This window comes from Pan paniscus, chromosome 6 (assembly GCF_029289425.2).
Source record: "Pan paniscus chromosome 6, NHGRI_mPanPan1-v2.0_pri, whole genome shotgun sequence".
NCBI classification, from domain to species: Eukaryota; Metazoa; Chordata; class Mammalia; order Primates; family Hominidae; genus Pan; species Pan paniscus.
The window spans coordinates 191,879,948-191,903,546 of NC_073255.2; the positions used below are offsets into that span (position 1 = coordinate 191,879,948).

The following is a 23,599-nucleotide window of genomic DNA, read 5'->3' on the forward strand; positions in this document are numbered from 1 at the left end:
AGGAAAAGAGGAGTTTTTTAGAGGAGAAACAGAGCACTTCTATAATGTGCCCTAACTGAGAAATCTTGTTCTACTGAGCTTTTCTTTAAGTGGAACCAGAAGTGCTGGGATGAGAGGGAAAGGATGGGAGTGCGTCCAAAGGTGGACAGCAGGTCCCCATCCCTGGTGGGAGTGAGACTGGACGGCATCCCCCGGAAAGGTGGTTTGGGCCTTGGACAAGGCTAGAGGCAGGAGTCCATGATGCAGAGATGACACAGTGCCCCTCCGCGTGTGAGTCCACGAAGGTCACTACTGAGGCTTTGTGCTTGTAAAAGGTCGCCACGCTTCACACAAGCTTCTATACTCAACACAGGGATTGATTGGGTACAGGGATCCCCCCATACCATACATGTAAGCATGTATGTCAATTAAAGATGCTCGTGCTAAAGAAACGGCCAACTTTGTTGAACTCAGAGGAACTGATCAATCATTTAACTAAGTAGAGGAAATGTTTGAATTTAATTCGCAATTTAGTTACCTTTTTATATAAAACTATATATCTTTATTTATATTTGATGAATGAAAAAAGAAATCAGTTCATGACTTTAACTTAAACATATGTTTTAAAAAATATATTTCCCCCAACTTAGCCAGTATATAAACTAATTGAGTTCTCCTGGTTAAGCATGATTCAGTTGTGATATTTAAGAGCAGGGGTGGTTGTTTAGATATTTTCTTCCTCACGTGAAACCTAGACTAATGAGTTATCATCTAACAAGCTGTAGGTAGTTTGGCTGGGCTGGATCCAGATGGTTTGAGTTAAATCTAGATTGTACTTGCCTAAAATTCTGTAAACCTCTAACTACGCAAATCCTATTTCCAAAAATACTGGGAAGTCACTGTATAAGAGTTTAAGCTACACTAGCCTCTCTGTGATTACTTGTAGCCTTTGGGGAAAGAATAGAAGAAAAGAAAACGTCAGCCTCTGTGAGGTGGGGCTGGTGTTTCAGGGGTTCCTTTTGAACATCTTGTTTTCTTTCCAAAGGTCAAAAGGAAGGCAGTGGATACATACTAGAATTTCTTCCATCTGTGAATGGTCGCAAGGCTGGAGAAGGTGGCTAGTGTACTTCAAGGCTCATTATCCTTTTCTGTGTTTTCCTTCCTGTTTTGGTAGGCTTAGCCAGCTCAAGCCTTGGGTGCCATTCTTCAAATTCCTTTGCCAAACTAATTTTACTTATTTGACTGGATTATTTGAGAGGTGCCACTTTCTTCTGGGTTGCTGTGATTTTGAGGGGGCATTTTCATAAGAGTCCAGGCATTAGGTGGTGAAACAGTCTGTGCTCCCAAACCTGCCCCTCCCAGGGCTCCCGGGAGACTCCAGAGTGCAGGTCTGTCTGGGGAGTCTCAGGGATGGGCCTTGAGTGGAAGTGGGCCCACCTTCCACAGGAGTCCAAATTTTATAGGAACAAGAACAGCAGTAAAACAGGACAAGAGAGCAGGCAGGGAGCTGCCAAGGAAAGGTGATTCCTGGGAAGGCAGGTCACCCAGAATAAGGCTCCCCTGGCGCTGGAGAGCCGGGAGCGGGCACAGAGGACCTGGTTTAGGTGTGGGGGTTGCTAGCACAAGTAGAGCCATCCTTCAGATTCTCCTTCAGAAGCGACTGCTTTCCAGAGAAACCAGGTGAGGGACAGTTTCTGCATCTTTACACGCCAGCTCTGGAGATCTGCCCACCTGCCCCCAGCCGCCCCCCTCCCCGGGCGAGCCTGGGCTAAGTATCAAGTCAGGACAGAAGAGCGGTCCCCAGTGGGCTCCTGGCCCTCTCTGCTTCCCCAACACCTAGGGAGCTTTGGCTCAGCACAGGCGCTTCTCCAGTGATCGGGGCAGAACCAGGACGTGCAATGCGACTGCCCGTCCCCCTCCCCGGCAGAGCTTCTGTCCGCGCCAACCCACCCACCAGGCTCTGCCCGCGCCACGCGCGCCCCTGGCAGGCCTGGGGCGGGGAAAGGCGAAGCGCTGGGTACGCGAGGGCCTGTGCACCCCAGTTCCTACAACGCTCCTGGCCCTTTTCAGGCCCGCCGCTGCCGCGTTTAACCCCTTCCTTCCGGGGGTTATTCTGAAGAAGTCCCTGACCCTAGACCCAGCCTCCCAGACCCCGTCCCGGAGCTCGCCCGGTGGGCCTGTAGGCCGGTCCTCCTTCGCCCAGAGGAGAGCGCAGACACGCAATGTCCGCCCGTTGGCCCCGCCCGCCCCACCCCTGCTCCCCGCGCCCCTTCGTTTCGGCCTTTGTCTACAGGCCGGGTCGGAACGTCAGCACCAGGAGCCGACGGTGGCTCTCTGCTCGCCCCGGGGAAGGTGTTTCTCTCCTATCGGCCCCAATTCCCCGCCCGGCGCCTGGGGCTTGGCCCTGCGGGGCTCGGCTCCCAGCCGAGGGCGCAGGGCTGGCCAGGCCTGCTTTGGCTGAGGTGGAGATCTCGCTCTCAGGGATTGTTGGGCGTCTCTGCCCCGCGAGTAACGAGACCGCCGCGAGCGAACCGCTTTCATTGAGTCCATTTTTCCAAGTGTCACCACGTCAACCTAGAGAAGCGAGGCGAGTGAGGGGACGCAGAGGGGCCGGAAAAGTCACCCTTCTCTGGCCTCGTTTTCAGATACAAACGGGAGCCTGGCTCGGCATCCGGGCGCCCGGTGTCTCCGGGGCGCTTCACTGAGGTTTTGTTTGCAAAACCAGCGTCCGTGTCCTGAAGCGCACGGCGTCTGGAAGCTGCTTTCCTGCTCGCCCTCTCCGAGGCCCCTCTTTGTGCAGCGAGCCTGAGAAATATGGAGGATCGTCCTCCGCAAGCGGGTGGTCGCGGGCGCTCTCCGATTCCTGGGTGAAGCTAGAAGGAAAACGGGGTTCCCGGGTCAGTGCCCCGCTTTCCATCCCGGGAGAAACTAATGTCCGGAGAGGGCTCGTCTGATCCGCACAGAAAGGCCGACCTTGAGGGCGGCGGTCGTTCGGGGGAGAAAGCGCAGGCTCTGGGCTCGCGGGAGCGCGGCAGCCGGGGCTGGCATAGCAGAGACACGCCACTGCCCCGCATCCCCAGAAAGCGCGAGGAGCCGTCCCAGCTGGGGCAGGCGGCCGAGGCCGGTCCTCATGCGCACTTCTCGAAGCTTCCTGAAACACCTTGCGGAGTTCCGTGTGTATGGAACTTAGCACCGCCCAGCCTCTGGGCAGCTCAACTTTCTGCAGCCCCATCCCAGCTTCCCCGGCCCTTTGAACGGTGACCCCTGCTTAACGCTTTCCCAGAGTTGTTTCGTGTTTGGGTCCACTTTGGGGGGCCCGGTACCCTCTAGTTATCTCTCTCTTCATTTATTTCTCTTTCTCCTATTCCTCCCTCCACCTCTCACCTTCCTCCTTTCCAGGAGAGCGACCCACGAATTCCTCTTCCTCCAGCCAACCCCACGGCCCAGCCCGCAGACCCTGCGCAGGCAGGTCTCCGCCCACCGGCCCGCCGGGCGCCCTGGAGGTGACGCTCTGCTTCCCAGAGTCTCTGTTGCAGCCACGAATTGGGGTCTGGGTCGCAGGAAAGCACAGGGCTGAAACCCAGCGTCTTGGGGCCATTTATACTGAGGCAGTCAGAGGCAAAGAGTCCTAAGAATTCAGAAAATACTTCTCAGGAAGCCGCCTAATTGGCTTTCATGGGACAGGTGGAGCCAATAACCTGGGATTGTTTTGCAGGAACCAAAGAGCTCAGGGCCCCTCCTCCCCCTATACCATGTTCAGGAGACCCAGAGTCGTTGGACCCTCCCTTTCCTGACTGGTGATCATCAGAGTTTCCAGAGTTGCAGAAAATTCTCCCCCCAAAAAACCAAGTAAGCGTCAATAAGACTTCCCACAAACTCCCACCAGCCCTATTTTCCTGGGGGCAGGTAGACTGTGGGGTTTGATTTTTTGAGACTCGGGGAGGACCCCTGGCAGATGTGTGCCTAGCCAGAACATTTGGTAAGGACTCCTCCAATGAAGAAAAAGTGGAGGAATCCAGCCCCAGCGAGAAGAGGCTTCCCCACCCTGCCCTAGACACACAGGACAGAGGGCACACTCTGACCAGAGCCATGTCCAGTGGCCAGGAGGCCAGCCCAGCACCTCCTCCCCCACCATTCCCGTCCTGGGCGGGGGGTAATTTTCCTGGGAGCAGCGCTGTGGGAACTGTCGTTTCTCATCCCAGCCCAGCCAGCACTCTGAAGCCTGCAGGGTAAGGACAGCACCTGGGATGGACACTGGGGAGGGAGCTTCGCAAGGCCAGGGTGCAACCTTCAGGCCCCAGGTGGCCTGGCAGGCCACACTGCCTCGGAGATGCTTGCCAGACTCCCCAAGTTCACTCAGGGCCTGGCAGCAACCTGCTGGCTGCCTCTGCGGGGGTCTGGGTTGCTGAGCACGTTGCAGCTGCCCAGGGCCAATCAGCCCTAGGGTGTCCGTGCCAGGCTGCGGCCTCCCCGCCTCCCCCGCACTGAGGGTACTCATGGCGTGCAAATGCTCCCGCACCCCCAGAGCTGCCCTATCGGATGTTTCCAGGAATTCACACATTTCCATAAAAATGCATTTTAAATGATGGACAGGCGAGCCTGGGGTAACAACGGGTGGGTAGACAAGAGCAAATGGGAAGGAGCCCGAGGGAGGAGGGGGAAGAGAAGAGGAAACAGAACTTCCAGTTGGACATTCTGACAACAGCTGGAAGGAAAGTCTAGAAAAGATGAAGAGAGAGGAGGGGAGAAACCAACTGGGGCTCCCACCCTTGCCGTTGGATTCCTAATTCTCGTTTCAAATGGGCCCTGCTCTCCTGCAAAATTAGTTTAAAGGATTTTAAAACAAAGAAAACGAGATGACCGGTCTGGGAGCTCCTCAATCAGAGTAGAGAAGTTAGAGGGGGGCGGGCCACTTGGTTTTGAAGTCTTAGCTGAACAGTCACCCCTCCTCTCCTTGGCAAAAAGGATTCCTTTAGAACCTCCGAGGCGCCTGGATTTCTCCCTTCGCAAATGGAGCCGCATACTGCATTCCCCCGCTCTTTCGGATCGCTATGCATGTTTCATGAGGGTCGCTGTCCCCGGGTGGAATGCGGCCGTATGCACGCGCCTCCCTGCACACGCACACACACGCACACTTACAATAAGTGTCTGCAGGAGGAGTGTCCTGCGTGCCAGCTCTGCGTTTAAGACAGGAAGCTGCCGGGTTACCGAGTCAAATGGGAGTGACACTATTCCTCTCCATCAGCAAGGAAAGCGGACCACAAAAGTCCCTTTGTATCTCCGCAGCTCATTTAATATTATTTATGCATTTTGTGCAAGGAATTGTGGGATTTCGCCCCACGGTAAACAATATGGAAATCTTAAAAATAGCGATCTTCCTGTGCGTGTCCACCTACGCGCCCCGGGGTGACCTGGCAGGGCTGTCGCGGGGTGACTCAGATCCCTGAACCGCGAAGCGACAGGGAAAGCGCGGGCGAGCGCAGGAGACGCGGTCGGGGGTCTCTCCGGGTTCCTGGGCTCCCGCACCCGGAGCGGGGGACGCGGCCGCTTTAAGGGGAGGAGGGGCGGCGGGCCGCTCCTGTCACCCAGCGGCAGCCGGAGCGTCACGTGGGCGCGCGGCGCCGCGGCCATTGGCCCGAGGCACGTGTCCAGGAGACCGGCCTGCGACGTCACTCGAGGGGGCTCTGTTAAAAATAAGAACAAAAATCCAGAGTGAAAGTGTCTCAGGTTGCGCCGAGTGGCCTGGAAATTTCCGAGCCCGCGCGGAGGCCGAGGCGGCGAGGGCGGCGGACGGCCGGGGAGCGCGGGCGGCCCAGCCCGGCCCGGCCGGGCCCTGGCCTCGCGTCTCTCACCCATGCGACTCGGGCCGCGGAGCTCTGCGGGGCTCGGCGGGGGCGCGGCCGCACGCCGGTGGGGCGCCCCGGCCCGCAGCGGGGCGGCGGCCGCGAGGAGGGGGCCTCCATGTGCGTGCGGGCGGTGGCGGGTGCGCTGACCGCGGGCGCCCGGCACCCTCGAGGGCCGGCTAGGGCGCGCGGGCGGGGACGGCCGGGCGGCGGCGGCGGCCGGAGCCGGCCCGGGCGGGCGTGAGCGCCGGGGAGCGCGCTGCCTGCATGCGCGCAGCTCTCGCCCCGGGCGGCCCAGGCGGCGGCGCCGGAGCCCGAGGCGGCCGGACGCGGAGAGGAGCGGGGAGCCCGGGAGGCGGCCCGCGTCCCCGCCGGACCAGTGCGACTGTCTAGACCCCGGCTGCGCGGCGAAGTCGAGGACTTGGCTCTGTTGAATCTCTCATCGTCTGGGCGAGCGGGGCGGCTCGTGGTGTTTCTAACCCAGTTCGTGGATTCAAACGTGGCTCCGCGCCGAGCGCGGCCGGCGACTTGTAGGACCCCAGCGCTGGCCGCGGCCGCCGCGCACGCCCTCGGAAGACTCGGCGGGGTGGGGGCGCGGGGGTCTCCGTGTGCGCCGCGGGAGGGCCGAAGGCTGATTTGGAAGGGCGTCCCCGGAGAACCAGTCTGGGATTTACTGTGAACAGCATGGAGGAGAATGACCCCAAGCCTGGCGAAGCAGCGGCGGCGGTGGAGGGACAGCGGCAGCCGGAATCCAGCCCCGGCGGCGGCTCGGGCGGCGGCGGCGGCGGCGGCGGCGGTAGCAGCCCAGGCGAAGCGGACACCGGGCGCCGGCGGGCTCTGATGCTGCCCGCGGTCCTGCAGGCGCCCGGCAACCACCAGCACCCGCACCGCATCACCAACTTCTTCATCGACAACATCCTGCGGCCCGAGTTCGGCCGGCGAAAGGACGCGGGGACCTGCTGTGCGGGCGCGGGAGGAGGAAGGGGCGGCGGAGCCGGCGGCGAAGGCGGCGCGAGCGGTGCGGAGGGAGGCGGCGGCGCGGGCGGCTCGGAGCAGCTCTTGGGGTCGGGCTCCCGAGAGCCCCGGCAGAACCCGCCATGTGCGCCCGGCGCGGGCGGGCCGCTCCCAGCCGCCGGCAGCGACTCTCCGGGTGACGGGGAAGGCGGCTCCAAGACGCTCTCGCTGCACGGTGGCGCCAAGAAAGGCGGCGACCCCGGCGGCCCCCTGGACGGGTCGCTCAAGGCCCGCGGCTTGGGCGGCGGCGACCTGTCGGTGAGCTCGGACTCGGACAGCTCGCAAGCCGGCGCCAACCTGGGCGCGCAGCCCATGCTCTGGCCGGCGTGGGTCTACTGTACGCGCTACTCGGACCGGCCTTCTTCAGGTGAGCCCGCGGGGACCACGCGTCCTGGCTCGCCGCGGGGAGGCCCGCGGAGCTGGGGGGCGGTGCTGGCGCGGGAACTTACCGGGAGGAAAACATCTCGAACCTCCCCCGCACACACGCACAAAGACTCACGCGACATTGTGTGAAGCTGACGCCGGCCCGGGCAGCGGCCAGGAGTCCAGCGGCAGGACTGATTCGCTAGGGGGTACAGACTTCTTAGGACCGCAGAAGGGACCTTCTTTCTTTCTCTGTCTCTCTCTCTCCTTCCTCTCTCCCTGTCTCCCCTCTCTGTCTTCCACCCCCCCGGGGCATCTCTTCCCAGCCCCTAGCCCATGTCTCCCCCACTGTAGTTTTTTTTGGTGGGAACGGGGTGGCTGGAAGATGGGCCCGGAAGTGCACACTCTCATCCCCTTCCCTACGATCTTCCAACTCAGGCCAGGCCGGGGACGCATGCCCCAGCCCACCCCAGACTTGTCCTACCATCCGGTTATCCCGGCTGTGCTCGGGGAAGAAAAGGCGAGGCCCTTTGCCGCTCTGCCTTCTGCCCCTCGGGCCTGCGCTGACCGGTGGGACTCAGGAGGATGCACACAGGGAAGGAGGAAAATAAAGGCGCCCTTTCCTCTTGGCTCCACTTTGTTTGCCAGCGCCAGCCCGCAGTGGTGGGGCTCAGCCCCCTTCCTGCACACAGCGAGGACAAGGGAGGCAGCCGTCCCTCCCGGCACCTGCCATCCCCAAATAGAAAGGACCTTCTCTCAGGGTTTCCTGGGGGCTGCTGATGGGAAAGAGGCAGCATTCGCAGGGGCCCTGCAGAGATGCTGGATATATTTTTTCATAGATCTGCGATTTTAAAAAACTAAGTCCATGTCCTTGTAGAAATCATCAACTGCATTCCATGCGGGTCTGCGGCTGGGAACCGCCATTAGAAGTGGACTGTTTGACCCCGAGCTGGCAGCGGATCCCCGCTGCCCCCAAACCCTCAACTATTTTGCGGGGGTTATTTGCCCAGATCACAGCAGGAGTGAGCCAACCCTTGGGCCGCCATCCCGCAGAAATATGCGTGCATATTTCTGATGAAATTCAGATTTCTCAGCTAGATCTGAAATTTGCTCCATTGTTCTCGTCTTCCTCCTTTGTTAATATTTAATTAACATACAGGCTCACAATGCCGGGCGAGGAGACTCGGCCGGGCTTTGTGCGGCGCGGGAGTTCGCTGAGCCAGCCCCCAACGGCCCGGGAGCTGGGCAGCACCGTCCGGCCCGGCCTGGCCCAGCCCAGCCCAGCCCAAGTCGCCTATCTTCATGGGCTTTAAAATATCCCTGCAAGATAATGTTTCTGTTCTTTGGTTTCTCCGAAAGAAAGGGCAGAGAGAGTTTTCTTGGGGAGGTTTGATTCTGTTTCTGAGACTCCTAAGTATTTGTCTTTTGAAAGAAAATCAAGAAAAAAAACTAAAAATTATTATTTTAGGGAAATTTATTGCTATAAAATGGTGTCCTTTTGAGGGCTGCTTCATGGGTGCATTAACAAGAGCCCCAGGACCAGAAGAGTTTGGGGGTAGAGTTCTGGGGAAGGGAGTGGTTGGAGACCCAGACAGAGATGGGCTCTGGGAGCAGGAGGCTGGGGCCTCTCCTGGAGCCTTGTGCCCCATCCCCCACCCCGTTCCGGAGGGCCAACCCCGTCTCCAAATCTGCACCTACCCCCACCAAAGCCAGGCCCACTGGCCTGGAGCCCTGGGCGTGAGCAAGACAGTCACTGAGTGTGTATGTGTGCGTGGGGTGGGTGCCCAAGTATAGGGTGTGTGCTCTCATGGGTGGTGAGCCTGCCTATGGGTTGCTTTAAAAGCTGCCCTTGGTGCTCCTGAGGTGGTGCCCACATATCCTCTTTCTCCAGGCCCGTCTCCTGGAGAGAGCACAAGGCTCACTTGGCCATGAGGGAGTGCTTGGCGTTCACCCTGGGCCTCCAGTTCATCCCCTACCTCTTGCTGGGCACAGCCCCAGCACCCTAGTTGACTCTCCTGACCTGGGCAGGGTGCAGTCCCAGGGCCTCCAAGGAGATCCACATTCCTCTTCTCCTCAGGGTGCCCGGCAGCTCTCCGGCCCTGAAGGGTGGGGGGCCCCCAGCCTTCTCCAGCTGCAGGGACCTGTGATGAAGCTGGGGCCAGATGCTCCCTAAAGCCGATTCATACACCGCACAAATTGAAACCCAGAGGCGAGGTCACCACTCCCTGCCAATGGCCTTGCCCCCTTCTTCCCCCACAGGGAACGCCAGGGGGTTGAGCCTCTTAACACCAAAAAGAAACCGATGACACTTCCCTCCTTCTGCTCTCCTCCCTCTGCCCTTTCCCCATGGATAGCAGGTCCTAGGAGCCTTACAGCGACCCTGCCCAAAACCTGGGGCAGGTCCATAGGGAGAAGGCCAGGTCAGGTTCAGAAGTCTGAATCCCAGCTGGGAGGCACAGTGGGGAGGATCAGAAGTGGACCTGGACAAGGTCAGCTGGGCTACCCTGCTGCCCACAGTGAAGCAGTCCCATGTCTGGGGAAAGGGTGGTGCAGTCAACACCCTTGTAGAGCCAGGTCCCCTCTCCTGGACAGGAAACCTGGGAGATTTCCAGTGGGTGAAGGACTCACCCACTGTGAGTAGCTCAGTGCCCCTCCCCACCAAGGAGGGAAGTACATGCACTGACTCTTCCTTAAAGGAATGAACTTGGGTCCACAGAGCCCTTGGCTGGGAGTCATAGAGGAGCTGGGGTGGAGGCAGACACTCTGGGCCCCTCCAGTCCTCAAGGCCCACCTGCCCCTGATTCCCACAGCCCTTGGCACCCTGTGGGGTATCCCCATGAGGGTCCCCATCACAGCCCTCAGGGCGCCTCCTGCTTCTGTGACCGCCCTGCAGCCTTTCCCAGTCTTCTCTCCTCCCCTCTCTCCCAGCACCTACCGCCATCCCTGTTCCTGAACAGAGCCTCAGAAAGGACTAGAAAAAAGCAGGCCAGAAAGTGTGGGGAGTTTTCTTACATCCAGGAGTTTTACTTTTATCTAGAGACCCCTCGTTTGTGGTCAGCCTGCCCACTAGGCCTGCCCCATAGTCCCACTTACATCACACCCAGTCCTCCCTCACCAAGTGGTGGAGGTCCGCGTTGAGCCCATGCCCAGTCCAAAGTCTAGCCCCACATCTGGCGGTTCAGCCTCGAGTGGCCTTGGACGAGTCACTTCCCTCTTGGGGCCCCAGAATCCTTACCCGGTGCCTATTGGGTGGCACACCTCTGGGTAACCTGACTTCTCTCCGTCCACCATATCTACCCAGGTCCCAGGTCTCGAAAACCAAAGAAGAAGAACCCGAACAAAGAGGACAAGCGGCCGCGCACGGCCTTTACCGCCGAGCAGCTGCAGAGGCTCAAGGCTGAGTTCCAGACCAACAGGTACCTGACGGAGCAGCGGCGCCAGAGCCTGGCGCAGGAGCTCAGCCTCAACGAGTCACAGATCAAGATTTGGTTCCAGAACAAGCGCGCCAAGATCAAGAAGGCCACGGGCAACAAGAACACGCTGGCCGTGCACCTCATGGCACAGGGCTTGTACAACCACTCCACCACGGCCAAGGAGGGCAAGTCGGACAGCGAGTAGGGCGGGGGGCATGGAGGCCAGGTCTCAGTCCGCGCTAAACAATGCAATAATTTAAAATCATAAAGGGCCAGTGTATAAAGATTATACCAGCATTAATAGTGAAAATATTGTGTACTAGCTAAGGTTCTGAAATATTCTATGTATATATCATTTACAGGTGGTATAAAATCCAAAATATCTGACTATAAAATATTTTTTTGAGTTTTTTGTGTTTATGAGATTATGCTAATTTTATGGTTTTTTTCTTTTTTGCGAAGGGGGCTGCTTAGGGTTTCACCTTTTTTTAATCCCCTAAGCTCCATTATATGACATTGGATGCTTTTTTATTATTTCAAAAGAAGAAAAAATTAAAACAACTTGCTGAAGTCCAAAGATTTTTTATTGCTGCATTTCACACAACTGTGAACCGAATAAATAGCTCCTATTTGGTCTATGACTTCTGCCACTTTGTTTGTGTTGGCTTGGTGAGGACAGCAGGAGGGGCCCACACCTCAAGCCTGGGCCAGCCACCTCAAGGCCTTGGGGAGCTTAGGGGACCTGGTGGGGGAGAGGGGACTTCCAGGGTCCTTGGGCCAGTTCTGGGATTTGGCCCTGGGAAGCAGCCCAGCGTATCCCAGGCCTGCCCTGGGAAGTCGGCTCCATGCTCACCAGCAGCCGCCCAGGCCGGCAGCCTCACCCGGCTCCCTCTCCTCACCCTCCTGCGCCTAACTCCCTCCTCCTTCTCCTTTCTCCTCCTCTTCCTCCTTCTTCCGCCTTCCTCCTGCTCCTCCTTTCTTCTTCTTCTCCTCCTCCTCCTCCTCTTCTCTCCTCCTCCTCCTCCTCACCAAGGGCCCAACCGTGTGCGTACATCGTCTGCGTCTGTGGTCTGTGTCGCTGTCCCCAGTCCCACCGCAGTCCTGCCGCAGGCCTAACCCTCCTGCCCTGGGCACTGCCTCCATGCAGAAGCGCTTCGAGGTTCTGGGGCTAAAGGCCTGGGGTGTGTGGCCTAAAGCCCAAGAGCGGTGGGGCGACCCTCCTTTTGGCTTGGCCCCAGGAATTTCCTGTGACTCCACCAGCCATCCTGGGTGCCAGCCAGGGTCCCAGAAATGAGGCCATGGCTCACTGTTTCTGGGCGGGCAGAAGGCTCTGTAGAGGGAGATGGCATCATCTATCTTCCTTTCCTTTTTCTTTTCTTCCCTATTTTTTTCTTTTTTTCCTTTATTTTTTTCTTTTCTTTATTTTTTTTTCTTTTCTTGGAGTGGCTGCTTCTGCTATAGATAACATTCTTCCAAGATAAATATGTGTGTTTACACATATGTCTGTATGCATGTGAACACACACACACACACCAGGCGTGTTTGAGTCCACAGTTCTGGAACATGTGGCTACCTTGTCTTTCAAAAGAACTCAGAATCCTCCAGGATCTAGAAGAAGGAAGAACGTGTGTAAATAATCATTTCTTATCATCACTTTTTGTCTTTTCTTGTTTTTAAAAATATACATTTTATTTTTGAAGGTGTGGTACAGTGTAAATTAAATATATTCAATATATTTCCCACCAAGTACCTATATATATATATATATAAACAAACACATTATCTATATATAACTCCACACTGTCTTCTGTTTAGTGTATGGGGAAAGACCAATCCAACTGTCCATCTGTGGCTGGGACAGCCCAGGGGGTGTGCCCGCGGCTGACCCAGGGGTGTGCCTGCGGCTGAGCTGGGAGTCCCGCTGGTCTCCCTGAGGACTGAGGGTGAACTTCGCTCTTTGCCTTAAACCTCTTTATTTCATTGCAGTAATAGTTTTACGTTGTACATAATAGTGTAAACCTTTTTAAAAAGGAAACTATAAAAACAAAAGTTGTAATTTAAAAGTCTGAATAACCATCTGCTGCTTAGGAAACTCAATGAAATGACATGCCTTTTTAGCAGGAAGCAAAGTTGGTTTCTGTTTTTTGTTTTCTTTGTTGTTTTAGTTTATAAAACATGTGCATTTTACAGTTCCAGTATCAAATATTTATAATCTTATGAGAAATGAATGAATGTTTCTATTTACAACTGTGGTTATCAAAATTGTGAACACCCCCCCCCCCCGCATTTTTGTGTGTTGAAATTCTTGAAGGTTACATTAAATAAAACAAAATCTCTTTATTATAAAATACTGAAGGTCCCAGATGGAATGATGAGTTTTCTAAGCATGTCTGAGTCCAGAGGAACTGCCTGGGCATCCTCCCCAGTACTCAGGTGCTCATGGCCTTCGCCCCGCCTGGGAGCAGGTGCCAGGTGCCTTTGTAGCGAGAGGTGATTATTATTTTTTTTTAAATAAGACAGTTTGGATATATCACATATGAGCACAGAATAACCAAAATAAGTACACATTTTGTTACCAGGAGGAAGTGTTCAAAACTATGGTGCTGTTCCAGTGACTACATTTTTTTAAATTTTGCGAAGTTCAACAGGTCTCCCTCCGGCTGGGTGCTCACTGGCCCTGCCACCCGTGCTGGACCCAGGCGCTTTCCCCTGGGGACAGGAACTTTTTACTCCACTGAGACAAAGAGACTCTCCTTTTCAAAGTGTCATTTTTGTTTACCTTTTGTTGTTTCCCCCCCAAAACAAAAGACTTTGTACAACTTCCTAAGCAGGATTGGGGGAGGGATCAGCTTCGCCTGTGCTGACCGCGCCTCTGGATTCCGCTCATCAGGAAGTGTTTGGGGTCTTTGAGCGAGTGATCTACGCGTTGAATTGCTGTTTTTCCAAACTTTCATGGCTTAAAAAAATTTTTTTTTCTTCTCCCTGTAAAAGAAACTCAGAGACTGGCGATCTGTTACCGAAGACGACTTTTTAGGCGTTTTCTGTTTCCCCAGGCAGCTGGGCCGTTGGCGTTCCCAGGCGGAAGCGGGGCCTCTGGGCTGGACCTCTGCCCTGCCAGGAAGCGGTCTGGGGGCTGCCCCTCGGGATTTTCAGAACCCTGGAAGGAGAGAGCTGGGGTCTCACCGCGGAGACTCCCGAGTTCTCGTTGCCGGGGCCCGAGCTGCGCCCCAGGATCATCGCTGATGGCGCGAGACCACGCATTCCCCGCGAACCCCGACTTCTGAACAGTTCAGAAAGTTCGTAGATTAAAAACCAAACAAAAAATACTGGCACAACTTCTATTGCCGTATTGGCCTCTCTCTTATTTTAATAAAAATACGGTAACATGAAGCGATCATTTTTTAAAAATCTGTTTTCAAAGTATAACACTGAAAAGGGGCAAGGCACAGCTTTGTAAGGTAATGAGTTCCCCGTCCTCAGAGGTGTTCAAGCAGACGCTAGGCTTACAGTGGCATGGAGAGTGTTCTTTCTCTTTGGAACTGGATGAGTCCTCAGACCCTTGAAACGCTGAGTTTTTTTTTTTTTTTTACTCCTATGTTTATTACATTTTAATTCAACAGCATATAATCTAAGCTGCTCCCTCATGGAGAGCCGCGGCTGCGCCACCTGCCTGCTTTCGCCATGGAGACCGGAGTCAGGCCTGCAGGGAAGTCGGTGCGCCTTTCCCAAGTCCTCTGCCCGCTGGTTCCTCTCGGGCCTCCCGGGCTCTGCGTGCCGCGGATCTGGACCCGGACTGCAGACACCGCCCCACGACTGGGACCCCGGCCAGACTGTTACCCCACAGGAGGAGGGTTCCCTAAGTGTGCAGAAGAGGAAAGCTCATTTATAAAGTCCTTGCTCCTTCGAGCTGAACGACCCCCGCGCCCGAGGCCTAGCTGTGTCCCCGCCGGGCCCAGGCTGAGCTTACTCCACACTGCTCCATAGCCGGGCAGAGACTCCGCGAGGGTCTGGGAGTCCTGGCCTCGGAGGACCCGCCGCCCTGCAGGCCTGCCCAAGCAGGCGCCCCCGCGAGAGTGCGGGACAGAGAGGGCCTGGCGGGGCTCCTTGGCGCTCAGAGCCCTCCTTCTCCGCTGCACCCAGCTCTGCCAACGGGGCTGGATGAGTGGGGGCTGGAGTCAGAATCCCAGGGTCTACACCCGCCGACAGCAGCAATGCCTACCCGCCCTGCCCTTCTCCTAAGGAACAGAGGGAAGGAGCCATGTGAATGACCGCAGCCTGACCACCAAGAGGGCGCCAGCATTTCTATTTTCCTAGAGTGAAAAGGTCAAATCGATGGGGGCTCCTACACCGCTGGACACAGGTGTGCCCGGGCGTCCAGTGCGCGCAACACACGCCCAGACACTCTATATGCAAATATGCCTGCCGCCGCGGAGCCGGCCGGGAGGCAGCGTTTGTTCGCTGGGGCTCTGCTAGAAGTCATTCTGTCTCCCGCTGGTTTAATATCCGCCCTCTGCGGTCTCCACTCGCCTCGGCGGCTCCCCAAGCGCCCCCGGGAGGGTCCCGGCTCCGCCGAAAACTGCAGCCTGCCAGGCTGAGCCGCCGCGCGCTGGGAGGTTAATAGCGACTGACGACAAAGGGCCAAGGTGCAATTCCTAAAGCGGGGATTCGCTGGGTGAGGCAGAAATCAGCCTCCGGGGAGATAGGTCCCCCCTTCCCGACGCGCCCCTGCACACACTGCTGCCCCGGCGCCGGGCCTCCGGGCGGGGACCCTTCTTCCGGGCATCGCGGCCCCATTCGGCGGAGAGCTAAGCCCTCTCCAGGCCTCCAAGTAGGGAGCGGACGTGGGTGGTGGGGAAGGGAAGCCGCCGGCGGGACGGAGAGTGGGGTCCCCCGGACCCTGGGTCGGGCAGGCCTGGCGCTGGCAGCTCTGTTGCACAGATTTGTGAGCGATGCTGGTGGTCTCATTGCCGCGCGGCGCCAACCCCAAGTAGACCATTCATGTTTTTATTAATAATCTCAAACACTTCATTATATTTATGGCGCCTGCCCAGAGAAAATAAAAGGCCATTCTTGAAATCGCCTGAAATGTAATAATATTCATTAAAGCGCCTCCTAATTATGTGATTTAATCAAGCGTGGTGCGCCCGCGCTCTCGGCTCTCGCTGGAAAGGCTGGCGATGACGGTTATTATTACTGCTGTTGTTAGTGGCCTCGTGCTAGCAGCCGGCCAGCTCTTCAGTCCAGGCCCAGTTTCCTCAGAGACTCGGGGAGCCCCACTTTGAGGGGTGGGGTTCCCCGGAACGACTCCGAAGTCCCCCGGAGACCAGGCGCGGCCCAGGCCCTCTGCCCTTCTCCAGCCCCAGCCCCAGCCCCAGCCCCAGCCCCAGCCCCAGCCCCAGGCAAACTCTTCCAGGCCGAGGGCAGGACTTTCTCCAGACCCTTGGGGCCCTCTGTGTCCCCTGGGGACGCCCGACCCGGCTTTCTAGGAGGGGGAACTCCGGGTCCTGAGCCCGGGCCCCGCCCCGTTGGCTGTTCCGCCCCCTCCAGGGCTGAGCCCCGCGCAATGCCCGAAGCAGAAACAAAGAGTCGCCGAGATCTGCCTCCTGGGCCGCCTTTTCACCCCCTCAGCCTGGAAGGCGTCCCAGAGAGGCCCCACCCCCAGCCTCCACGGAGACCCAGGAGGGAAGAAAAGCCGGGACCCGGTAGCCCTGAGGGGCTGCCGGGCCTGCGGCGCTTTCTCCGCCGCAGAGGGGTTGGGTGGGAGACGCAGGCGGGAAGGACCTTGTCCCAGCCGAGAGTCCTCTGTGGGGTCGAGGAATGGTGAGGATCACTGTTTGCACCAACCGTCTGGAAGAAACCGGGCGGCCAGCCGCTCGACCCCATCTGTCGAGATGTGAAACTTGGCCGCGCGGTCCGGGCGCGCGCTGCCTGCGCGGAAGGAGCCGCCTCCCTCCTTTCAGCGAACGCATTCGGGGTTCCCCCCTCCCGCCAAGTCCTTTGTCTGGAAGGGGACTGGCAGGCTCTGTCGTCGCCGTGTGCCCCCCTCCTTTCCCCAGCCTCTACCCCCTCCACTAACTTTCCTTTCTTCCCTTCTCTTTTCTTCCCTGTCTGGATGGGTAATCACAGGCTCCGCTGCCAAGCGCGCTGCGAGGAGCTGCTGCCCGTTCCCGTCGGTGCCCCTCCCCGCGGCAGCCTGGCCGAGTCCGCCCAGCCTGCCTAGGACGTCCCTGGCCCGCGCGCTCGGTTTCATTCAGTGGCCATGGGATGTTGCATCTGAGTTTTTCCTTTAGGCCAAAACTTTGTCCCGAGGTTTTTCTAAGAGGGTTTTATTCTCCAACAGCAACAACAACATGCGAATTCTTAAAACTGGTATTTATTTAGATTCAGGCAGTCAGGGAAATGGCAGAATCACCAGCCGTTTGCAGAATTCTACGCTCGCCAAGGCAAGTACTATTAGTATATTTTCTCCCAACGTTTTTGTTGTAAAATACACATGACAAAATTTGCCCTCTTAACCATTTTAAGTGTACACTTCAGTGGCATTAAATAAACCCACAGTGCTGTGCAACATCGCCACCATGCATTTCCAGAACTCGTTTTATATTGTAAAACTGAAGCTCTGTACCCATGAACACTACGTCCCCATCCCCCCACCCAGCCCCTGCCACCCACCATTCCACATTCCTTCTCTATAACTGACTGTTCTAAGTGCCTCATACAAAGCTCTTACTATGTGACTGCAAGTAAGGTTCCCCAGTAAGTCATGTCCATTACAACACAGAGGCTGCCACGGTCAGCCTCACCATGCCTTCTAATGCTCGTGAAAGCTGAGAAACTCCCAGTCACCCAAATGAATGGTGGAAAGACAGGAGCCTGCCTGCAAAGAAAGCTTTAGGTTGAGCTCTTCAGATGCCCAGGGATTTGCTGTTGCACACGGGCTTAGGACAGTTTGTGTTCTGTGTTTTTCATGCAAATACTTCTGTAGCATCACTTAGCACTGAAAGAAGTGTGGTTCGGTGGAAAGCATAGAATTTTGAAATGACACAGCCCTGTGTTCAAATCACAGCTTGACTGTTCACTAAGTCCTCCAGAGTCCAGCCATTCTCCTCTTACTCAGAAAGTTCATCTACCCAATGAGTTTCTGGTGAGATTGTTTTGGGAGGTGATGAACGTAGCACCTGGCATAGAACAGAGAGGGGATGGGGAGGCGAATCTCTCCCAGGTGAGCCTCTGCACCCCCCAGCAGTGGCACCCTCCACAGCCCAGGTGCGGTTTTCAGTAGGGCCCTTACACCTTCTTGCTTCTCCCAGCCAATGAGGCATCCACGCTGCTGCTTAGGAGTAGGGGAAAGGATGTAATGCACGCGAGAGGCAGTGTCCACACCGTGAGAAAAAAGTGGGACGGTGGCAGGAGGTGCGGGAGAGTGGGACAGGATTCTGCCCATGAAGCCCAGGATGCTGGAGGATGCTGGCCAGCACTTCCGGCCCATGAAGCCCAGGATGCTGGAGGATGCTGGCCAGCACTTCCGGCCCATGAAGCCCAGGATGCTGGAGGATGCTGGCCAGCACTTCCGGCCCATGAAGCCCAGGATGCTGGAGGATGCTGGCCAGCACTTCCGGCCCATGAAGCCCAGGATGCTGGAGGATGCTGGCCAGCACTTCCGGGAACAGAACCTTCCTGCTCTTTGGAAACTGCTGTGTGAGTGCTCGTTTGTTGCAGGGCTCAAACACGCAAAATCTTCATTTCAAGATTTTTTTCTCCACACTTGTCTTGACCCCCAAATAAGCAAGGTGTTCTGCCATGGGTTTCTATAGACACCCAGTACTTTACACACCACTCTCTTTTCCATTGCAAGTTATAATGGCCACGCTAAGCAGAATCCCATCATGATGAGAAGGATTTGGCTCAAAGCACAGACAGGAGTGCTTCCCATCTCCAGGCACCAAACTAGGCAAGAGGGCAACGGGCAAAGCCAGCCTTGCCTGTGTGTCGGTCAGTGCACGCCCCACGCACCGTGCCACCCCAACCCAGCTCTTCCTCCAAGAACGAGTGGGCGTCCTAATGGTGGGACGATCTATTTTGTCTAAATAGCGAAGAGTCTCAGTAACCCTTTTAAATTAATTGCTGTTCCTATAGCTAAAAGCATAACAGGCTTTGATTACATGCTAAATAGAATGAAACATAATCCTGAGTTAATTACATGGAGATAATTTTATAATTATATCATTCAATTTAAGAACCAATGTGTTGCTAACCTCCAACTTTAACAGGAGTGATTATTCAAAATAAAAACAGTCACAAATCTGAACCTTTTGAAGGACCCAGCAGAGCCATCTTCTCCTTTCCCTCAAGTGGCAGAGAACGCGCATCATTCAGCCATCCATCGTCCGTCCCCTACCTGCAAGTCCTCCCTCCGAAAAAGTGAAAACACTGGAAACTCCCAGAGGAAAGGGGCTGTCTGCGGAGAGCATTTCCCAGCATCAACCTGCCCTCATCCGCTGGAGTAGCCAATCTGCATTTCTGTGCTGCCCAGCTTGTATGTGGAAGTAATGTCCTAGGGTCCCTGACTCCAGGAGCCCCAGGCAGGATGCTCTGGTCTCTCATCAGGTATGAATGGAGTCTGTGGCCAGGAGCTGGGGTGAAGGTCAAAGCCCCAACCACCTCTACAGGTGGCTCACTTCCTGTCCCAAATACTAGTGCCCTTGGATGGGAGTGGCCACTACATCTAGCAGGACCAGGACTGGTAATCAATTTGTACCTGCAACTGTCTGTCGTAGTGTCCCCCACCCCCACCCACTAAGCTATAAAGGAAGAGGCTTTTGGTGGCCCTCTCAGGTGAGGTAGCTTTAGCAGGTGCTACTCTGGGGCCACTCTAGGCCTATTCCCATGACAGGCCTGCCTTTCCGAAGGCCAGAACATCAGATCTGGATGGAGAGTTAAATGTTCTGATTCTTTTAAAGGTGATCAAAGACCAGCCGGGCCCATTGCCCCTGGGAACTCAGTGAGCCTTAGAATTTATTTTAGTGACTGCATACTGCCTCAGAGTAGGCGATTCCACCAGTGACTCATCACTCGCAGAGAGAAAAACATCTTTTATATGTAGAGACGGGAACGCGCCCTGTGGATTCAGAGCCCCAAGGAAACAAAAACAGCACGTCAGAGGAAGAATGTCATACAAACCCGCTGGAGTCACAAGGCAAAACAGCCCCCATACCTAACACCCGGCGTGACAATGGCCTTTGTGCCTGGCGCCGTCGGGGGGAGCTGGGCGCCTAGCGGGTGGGGCAGGCGGAAGTTGGACACATTTCCACGCAGGTGAGGCCATCCATGGGGTGATGCGGGTGTTGGGGCTCGCTGCTTTCGCTCCATGAAGATTTGCAGCCCCCCCCCGCCAACCCACCCCGTCCCTTCCCCCCACAGGGGTATTTCATCCACACTGTTTTTTAAATGCTTCCTAGTCAAACTTGAATATGCAATGAGACGCGGGAGCTTTGTGGCGGAAATATAATTAAACTGGGGAAAGATGTAAAAGCTGAAGAATGGGATGACATCAGGCTGATTTCACACTCGGCAGTCGGATCGCTGGGCCCAAGCCGCGCTCTTGCCACGCAAGGCAGATCAAAGTGCCCTGCCACCGCTAAAAAGGCAAAAGGGGACTTAAGTATGCTAATCCCCAGGACAAATATATTTTAATCTTGTTAGAATACAAGTTAATGCTGCAGCTCAGTGGCTGAACTTGGTCAGACTGTAGAGATCCATTTTTATTTTAGCTATGAATGAGCTAGACCTCTTGGTTTATTCATCGGTAATAAAAGTAAATTTACAAAACGAACCCCTCTTTGGGCTGTGTCACCCCCACCTTGAGCTCTCCTTACTGGGGACTGGGGAATTCCAGAGGCTTCCAAGATGGGAGCATCCCTAACACCATCCATCCTTCTCCGACCTGTCCCCTTCTGTAGAGCATCCTGATGGCCGAGGAAGGAACTCAGCTCACGCAGCAGAGAAGAAACAGGGAAACTCAGAAATTAATTAAAAGATTCTCCAAAGCAATCTGTTTCCCTTTAGGCTTGAGGTTTGACAACCAAACCAATTCCTTTCTGTCAGCCCTCTCACTTTAATTTTTGCAATGTCAATTTTCATTACTATTAATTATTTGCCAAGCTCCAACTGTACATTTGGCATTGCTCTGATGAGCAAGAAGCTCTCAGGTTCCTCCCTCTTTAAGTGTCGATTCCTGGAAGATATGAATATGCAAGTTTCTGCGTGTGTGTACATGTAAAATATTGGGCACACATAGAAGAAGAAATGTCAGCCTGTAGAGCTCCCCTTGAAATAAAATCACTGTGGTAAAATATTAAGCAGAACCACGGATATATCTGCACAGAGGAATGTGTGTGTGTGTGTGTGTGTGTGTGTGTGTGTGTGTGTGTGTGTGTGTGTGTGAGAGAGAGAGAGAGCCAGCCAGCGAGCCAGCACTTAACTGTAAGGTTACAGAAGGTTAAACGGCCCTGCAGAGCCTGCCTGCTAAATATTGCTGATGGCAGCCGCGTCTAAAAGGCAATTTCTGTCTTTCTGCTCTAGCGTGTGTTAGAATTCCCTCTGCCTCAGGCAGAAAACCTGACTCCCACTAAAGTGTGCTGCACAGCCCTGCATTCCAAAGCCCGTCTGTGCCCTTCCGGCTCCCTGGCCTCAGCAGGGGGGGCGGGTGCAGGAGGCTATGCGTGCACACACAGTCCCCCAGGCAGGCCAGGCAACTGGCAGCCCGAGGGGAGGGGCAGCTGGCAGCAGTATCCCCCTCCCCCACAGAGAGCTTGGAAGGTTGGGAGGAATCCACCCACCCCCGACTGTCCCTGGTTTCCAGGACTCGGGAATGTCCATCCCTGCCATATTTTTGTCTGTGTGGGAAGCAGACACACTGTCACTACTGTAAGCACACAATTGATAAACGGTGAGTTTCCAAATTCCCGGGAAGAAAAGCTGGACAAAGACCCTAGAAGGGAAGTGTCTCCCATATTCGTGTTTCTCCTAATCCCTTCAGTGTTCTGCCCTTTAGCTCTAGCCAGCTTAGTGCACACTCTAGCACTTCCATTGTAGTTCTTGTTCTGGAAGTCACATTTCCCAGGCATTGGTGTAATGTCTCTTCCTGTCTCAAATAATAATAACACCCAATGTTGATTGAGTTCCTACTAGGTCTCAGTGTAGGAGTTTCTGAGGGCGGCCGTAACAGTAGCACACACTGAGAGGGTCACACGACAGAAGTCTATTCTCCGAGTCCTGGAGGCTAGAAGGCCAAAATCAAGGTGTCAGCTAGGCTCTCTCTGAAGGCTGCAGGGGAGACCCTTCTCGCCTCTTCCTGGCTTTTTGTGAAGGCTGGCAACCCCTCACTCCAATCTCTGTCTTTGCTGTCACACGGCCTTCTGCCCTGTGTCTGTACCCAAATTTCCCTTTGCTTATAAGGACACCAGTTACATTAGATTTGGGCCCCCCTTAATTCTGTGTGACCTCCTCTGATCACATCTGTATGGCCCTATTTCCAAATAAGGTTCCATTCACATATTCCCAGGACATGAATTTGGGGGTACACTGTTCTACCCAGGACAGCCAATACTCAGCATTGTATGTGGGTTATCTTCAGTCACTCTCATAATGCACCCCACCAGGTGGCTACTGGTCTTAACACCGTTTTACGGGGGAGAGGACTGAGGTCAGGGAAGGGAAGCTATCTGGGCTGGCCAGGGTGTGTGGGGCTGTGTGAGCTCTTATTTGCTGTGTGGCATTGCTCTCCGCGACCTTGGCTGGTTTACATCACCAGCAACATAATCCTGACTTGGTTTAGGCCTGGCCAGATTGCATGTGTGTGTCCCCAGGGAGACGCTGTCCCCCGGCACCGACGACATGCACGTGAACTTGCCTCGTAATCTGCAAGGGTGAAGCAAACACCAATGGCACTGGTGTCATGCCTGCTGTGCCTTTTCCTCTCTGGGCCTTGGTTTCCTCATCTGAAACCTGCAGATAATAGAATTAACTTGAAAGCCTGCAGTGACAATCACATGAGAGAGTGATTGTCACATGAGAGAGAGATCCCATGGGCACTGGGATCCCGCCTGGTGTACAGTGAGCACTCAGTAAGTGTCTGCCAGGGCTGGCTGTGATTTTCCAACTGCAGACATAGCGAATAATGAACTCGTATGTGCTATCCTTTGGTTGTTTCAGTTCCCTGTAAGTCCCGGCTCCCTCCTCGTCTCTCCTGGAGATCTGAGGCTCTGCAGCAGCCTGATGCCACCCTCAGGGCTCTGGAACCAGCAGGCCAGAGGGAGACACCACGCAGCCTGCCACCGCTCCTTACATGCTGTGCCTTGGTTTCCTCTATGCTAGATGGGGGAATTAATCTGCCTCAGAGGACTGTTGAACTTAGACACGCAACAAGCCCGGCACAGAATACATGCTCAGTCAAAGGCAGTGACTGTTCTTACGGAGGCAGGAGCCAACTGGGATCCTCCTTGCCCACTGCAGGTCATGCCATCTCAGGGTTCCCTTGGGTGCTCTGCATTGCACGTGCCCAGTAAGGTGCTGAGCACACGCAGAGCACTCACGCACTCATTAGCAAGGAGCCGTTACTGTTGCTGCTAGTATTACTGCTTGGCTGACTTCCCATGTGAGGGAATCTGGTGCCCATAGAGCAGACCCATAAGGTCTAGAGCTGAACTTCTCAAAGTGGAAGCTAAAGAACTTTTTATGAGGCTGGGAAATACAGGAACATAAAACTGAAAATGACTGCACACATAATTTTGCATCAAATCAAGCAACATGTTGTTTTCAGCGGAGAGCCAAGGAAGGTGTTCGATTATAATATTTGGGGAAAAGCTAAGGATGGAGCCCTCCCTTTCCCAGCTTCTTCAGTGGCCCCTGGAGCACATCTGCAGTGGAGACAAGCTGCAGGGCCCTCCCTTGTCTGGGGCTTTGCCTGGCCTCTGTCTTCATCTCTTT

At 55.4% G+C, this 23,599-nt stretch overlaps 1 protein-coding gene and 1 long non-coding RNA gene across 2 annotated transcripts in view; one reads left to right on the top strand and one right to left on the bottom strand.

Annotated features, from left to right (window-relative positions):
- The window catches only part of LOC134730752 (uncharacterized), a 36,392-nt gene extending 31,015 nt beyond the window's left edge, over positions 1 to 5,377 (bottom strand). The window contains exon 1 of the long non-coding RNA XR_010112700.1: positions 5,119 to 5,377. This is a non-coding gene — a long non-coding RNA (uncharacterized LOC134730752). The remainder of the gene's footprint in view (positions 1 to 5,118) is intronic.
- Positions 5,378 to 6,257: 880 nt separating this feature from the next.
- Positions 6,258 to 11,250, top strand: EN2 (engrailed homeobox 2). The gene is made up of 2 exons (XM_034965331.3): positions 6,258 to 7,203; positions 10,501 to 11,250. Exons 1-2 carry the CDS (start codon positions 6,507 to 6,509, stop codon positions 10,815 to 10,817), a joined length of 1,014 nt encoding a protein of 337 aa, XP_034821222.2. The 5' UTR covers positions 6,258 to 6,506; the 3' UTR covers positions 10,818 to 11,250.
- The last annotated feature ends 12,349 nt before the right edge of the window (positions 11,251 to 23,599 follow it).

Excerpts from the sequence above, each read along its gene's own strand:
- EN2 (XM_034965331.3), top strand. The coding sequence starts at position 6,507 with ATGGAGGAGAATGACCCCAAGCCTGGCGAAGCAGCGGCGGCGGTGGAG. Across the intron at positions 7,204-10,500 it reads CTCGGACCGGCCTTCTTCAG|GTCCCAGGTCTCGAAAACCA; the intron begins GTGAGCCCGCGG and ends ATATCTACCCAG.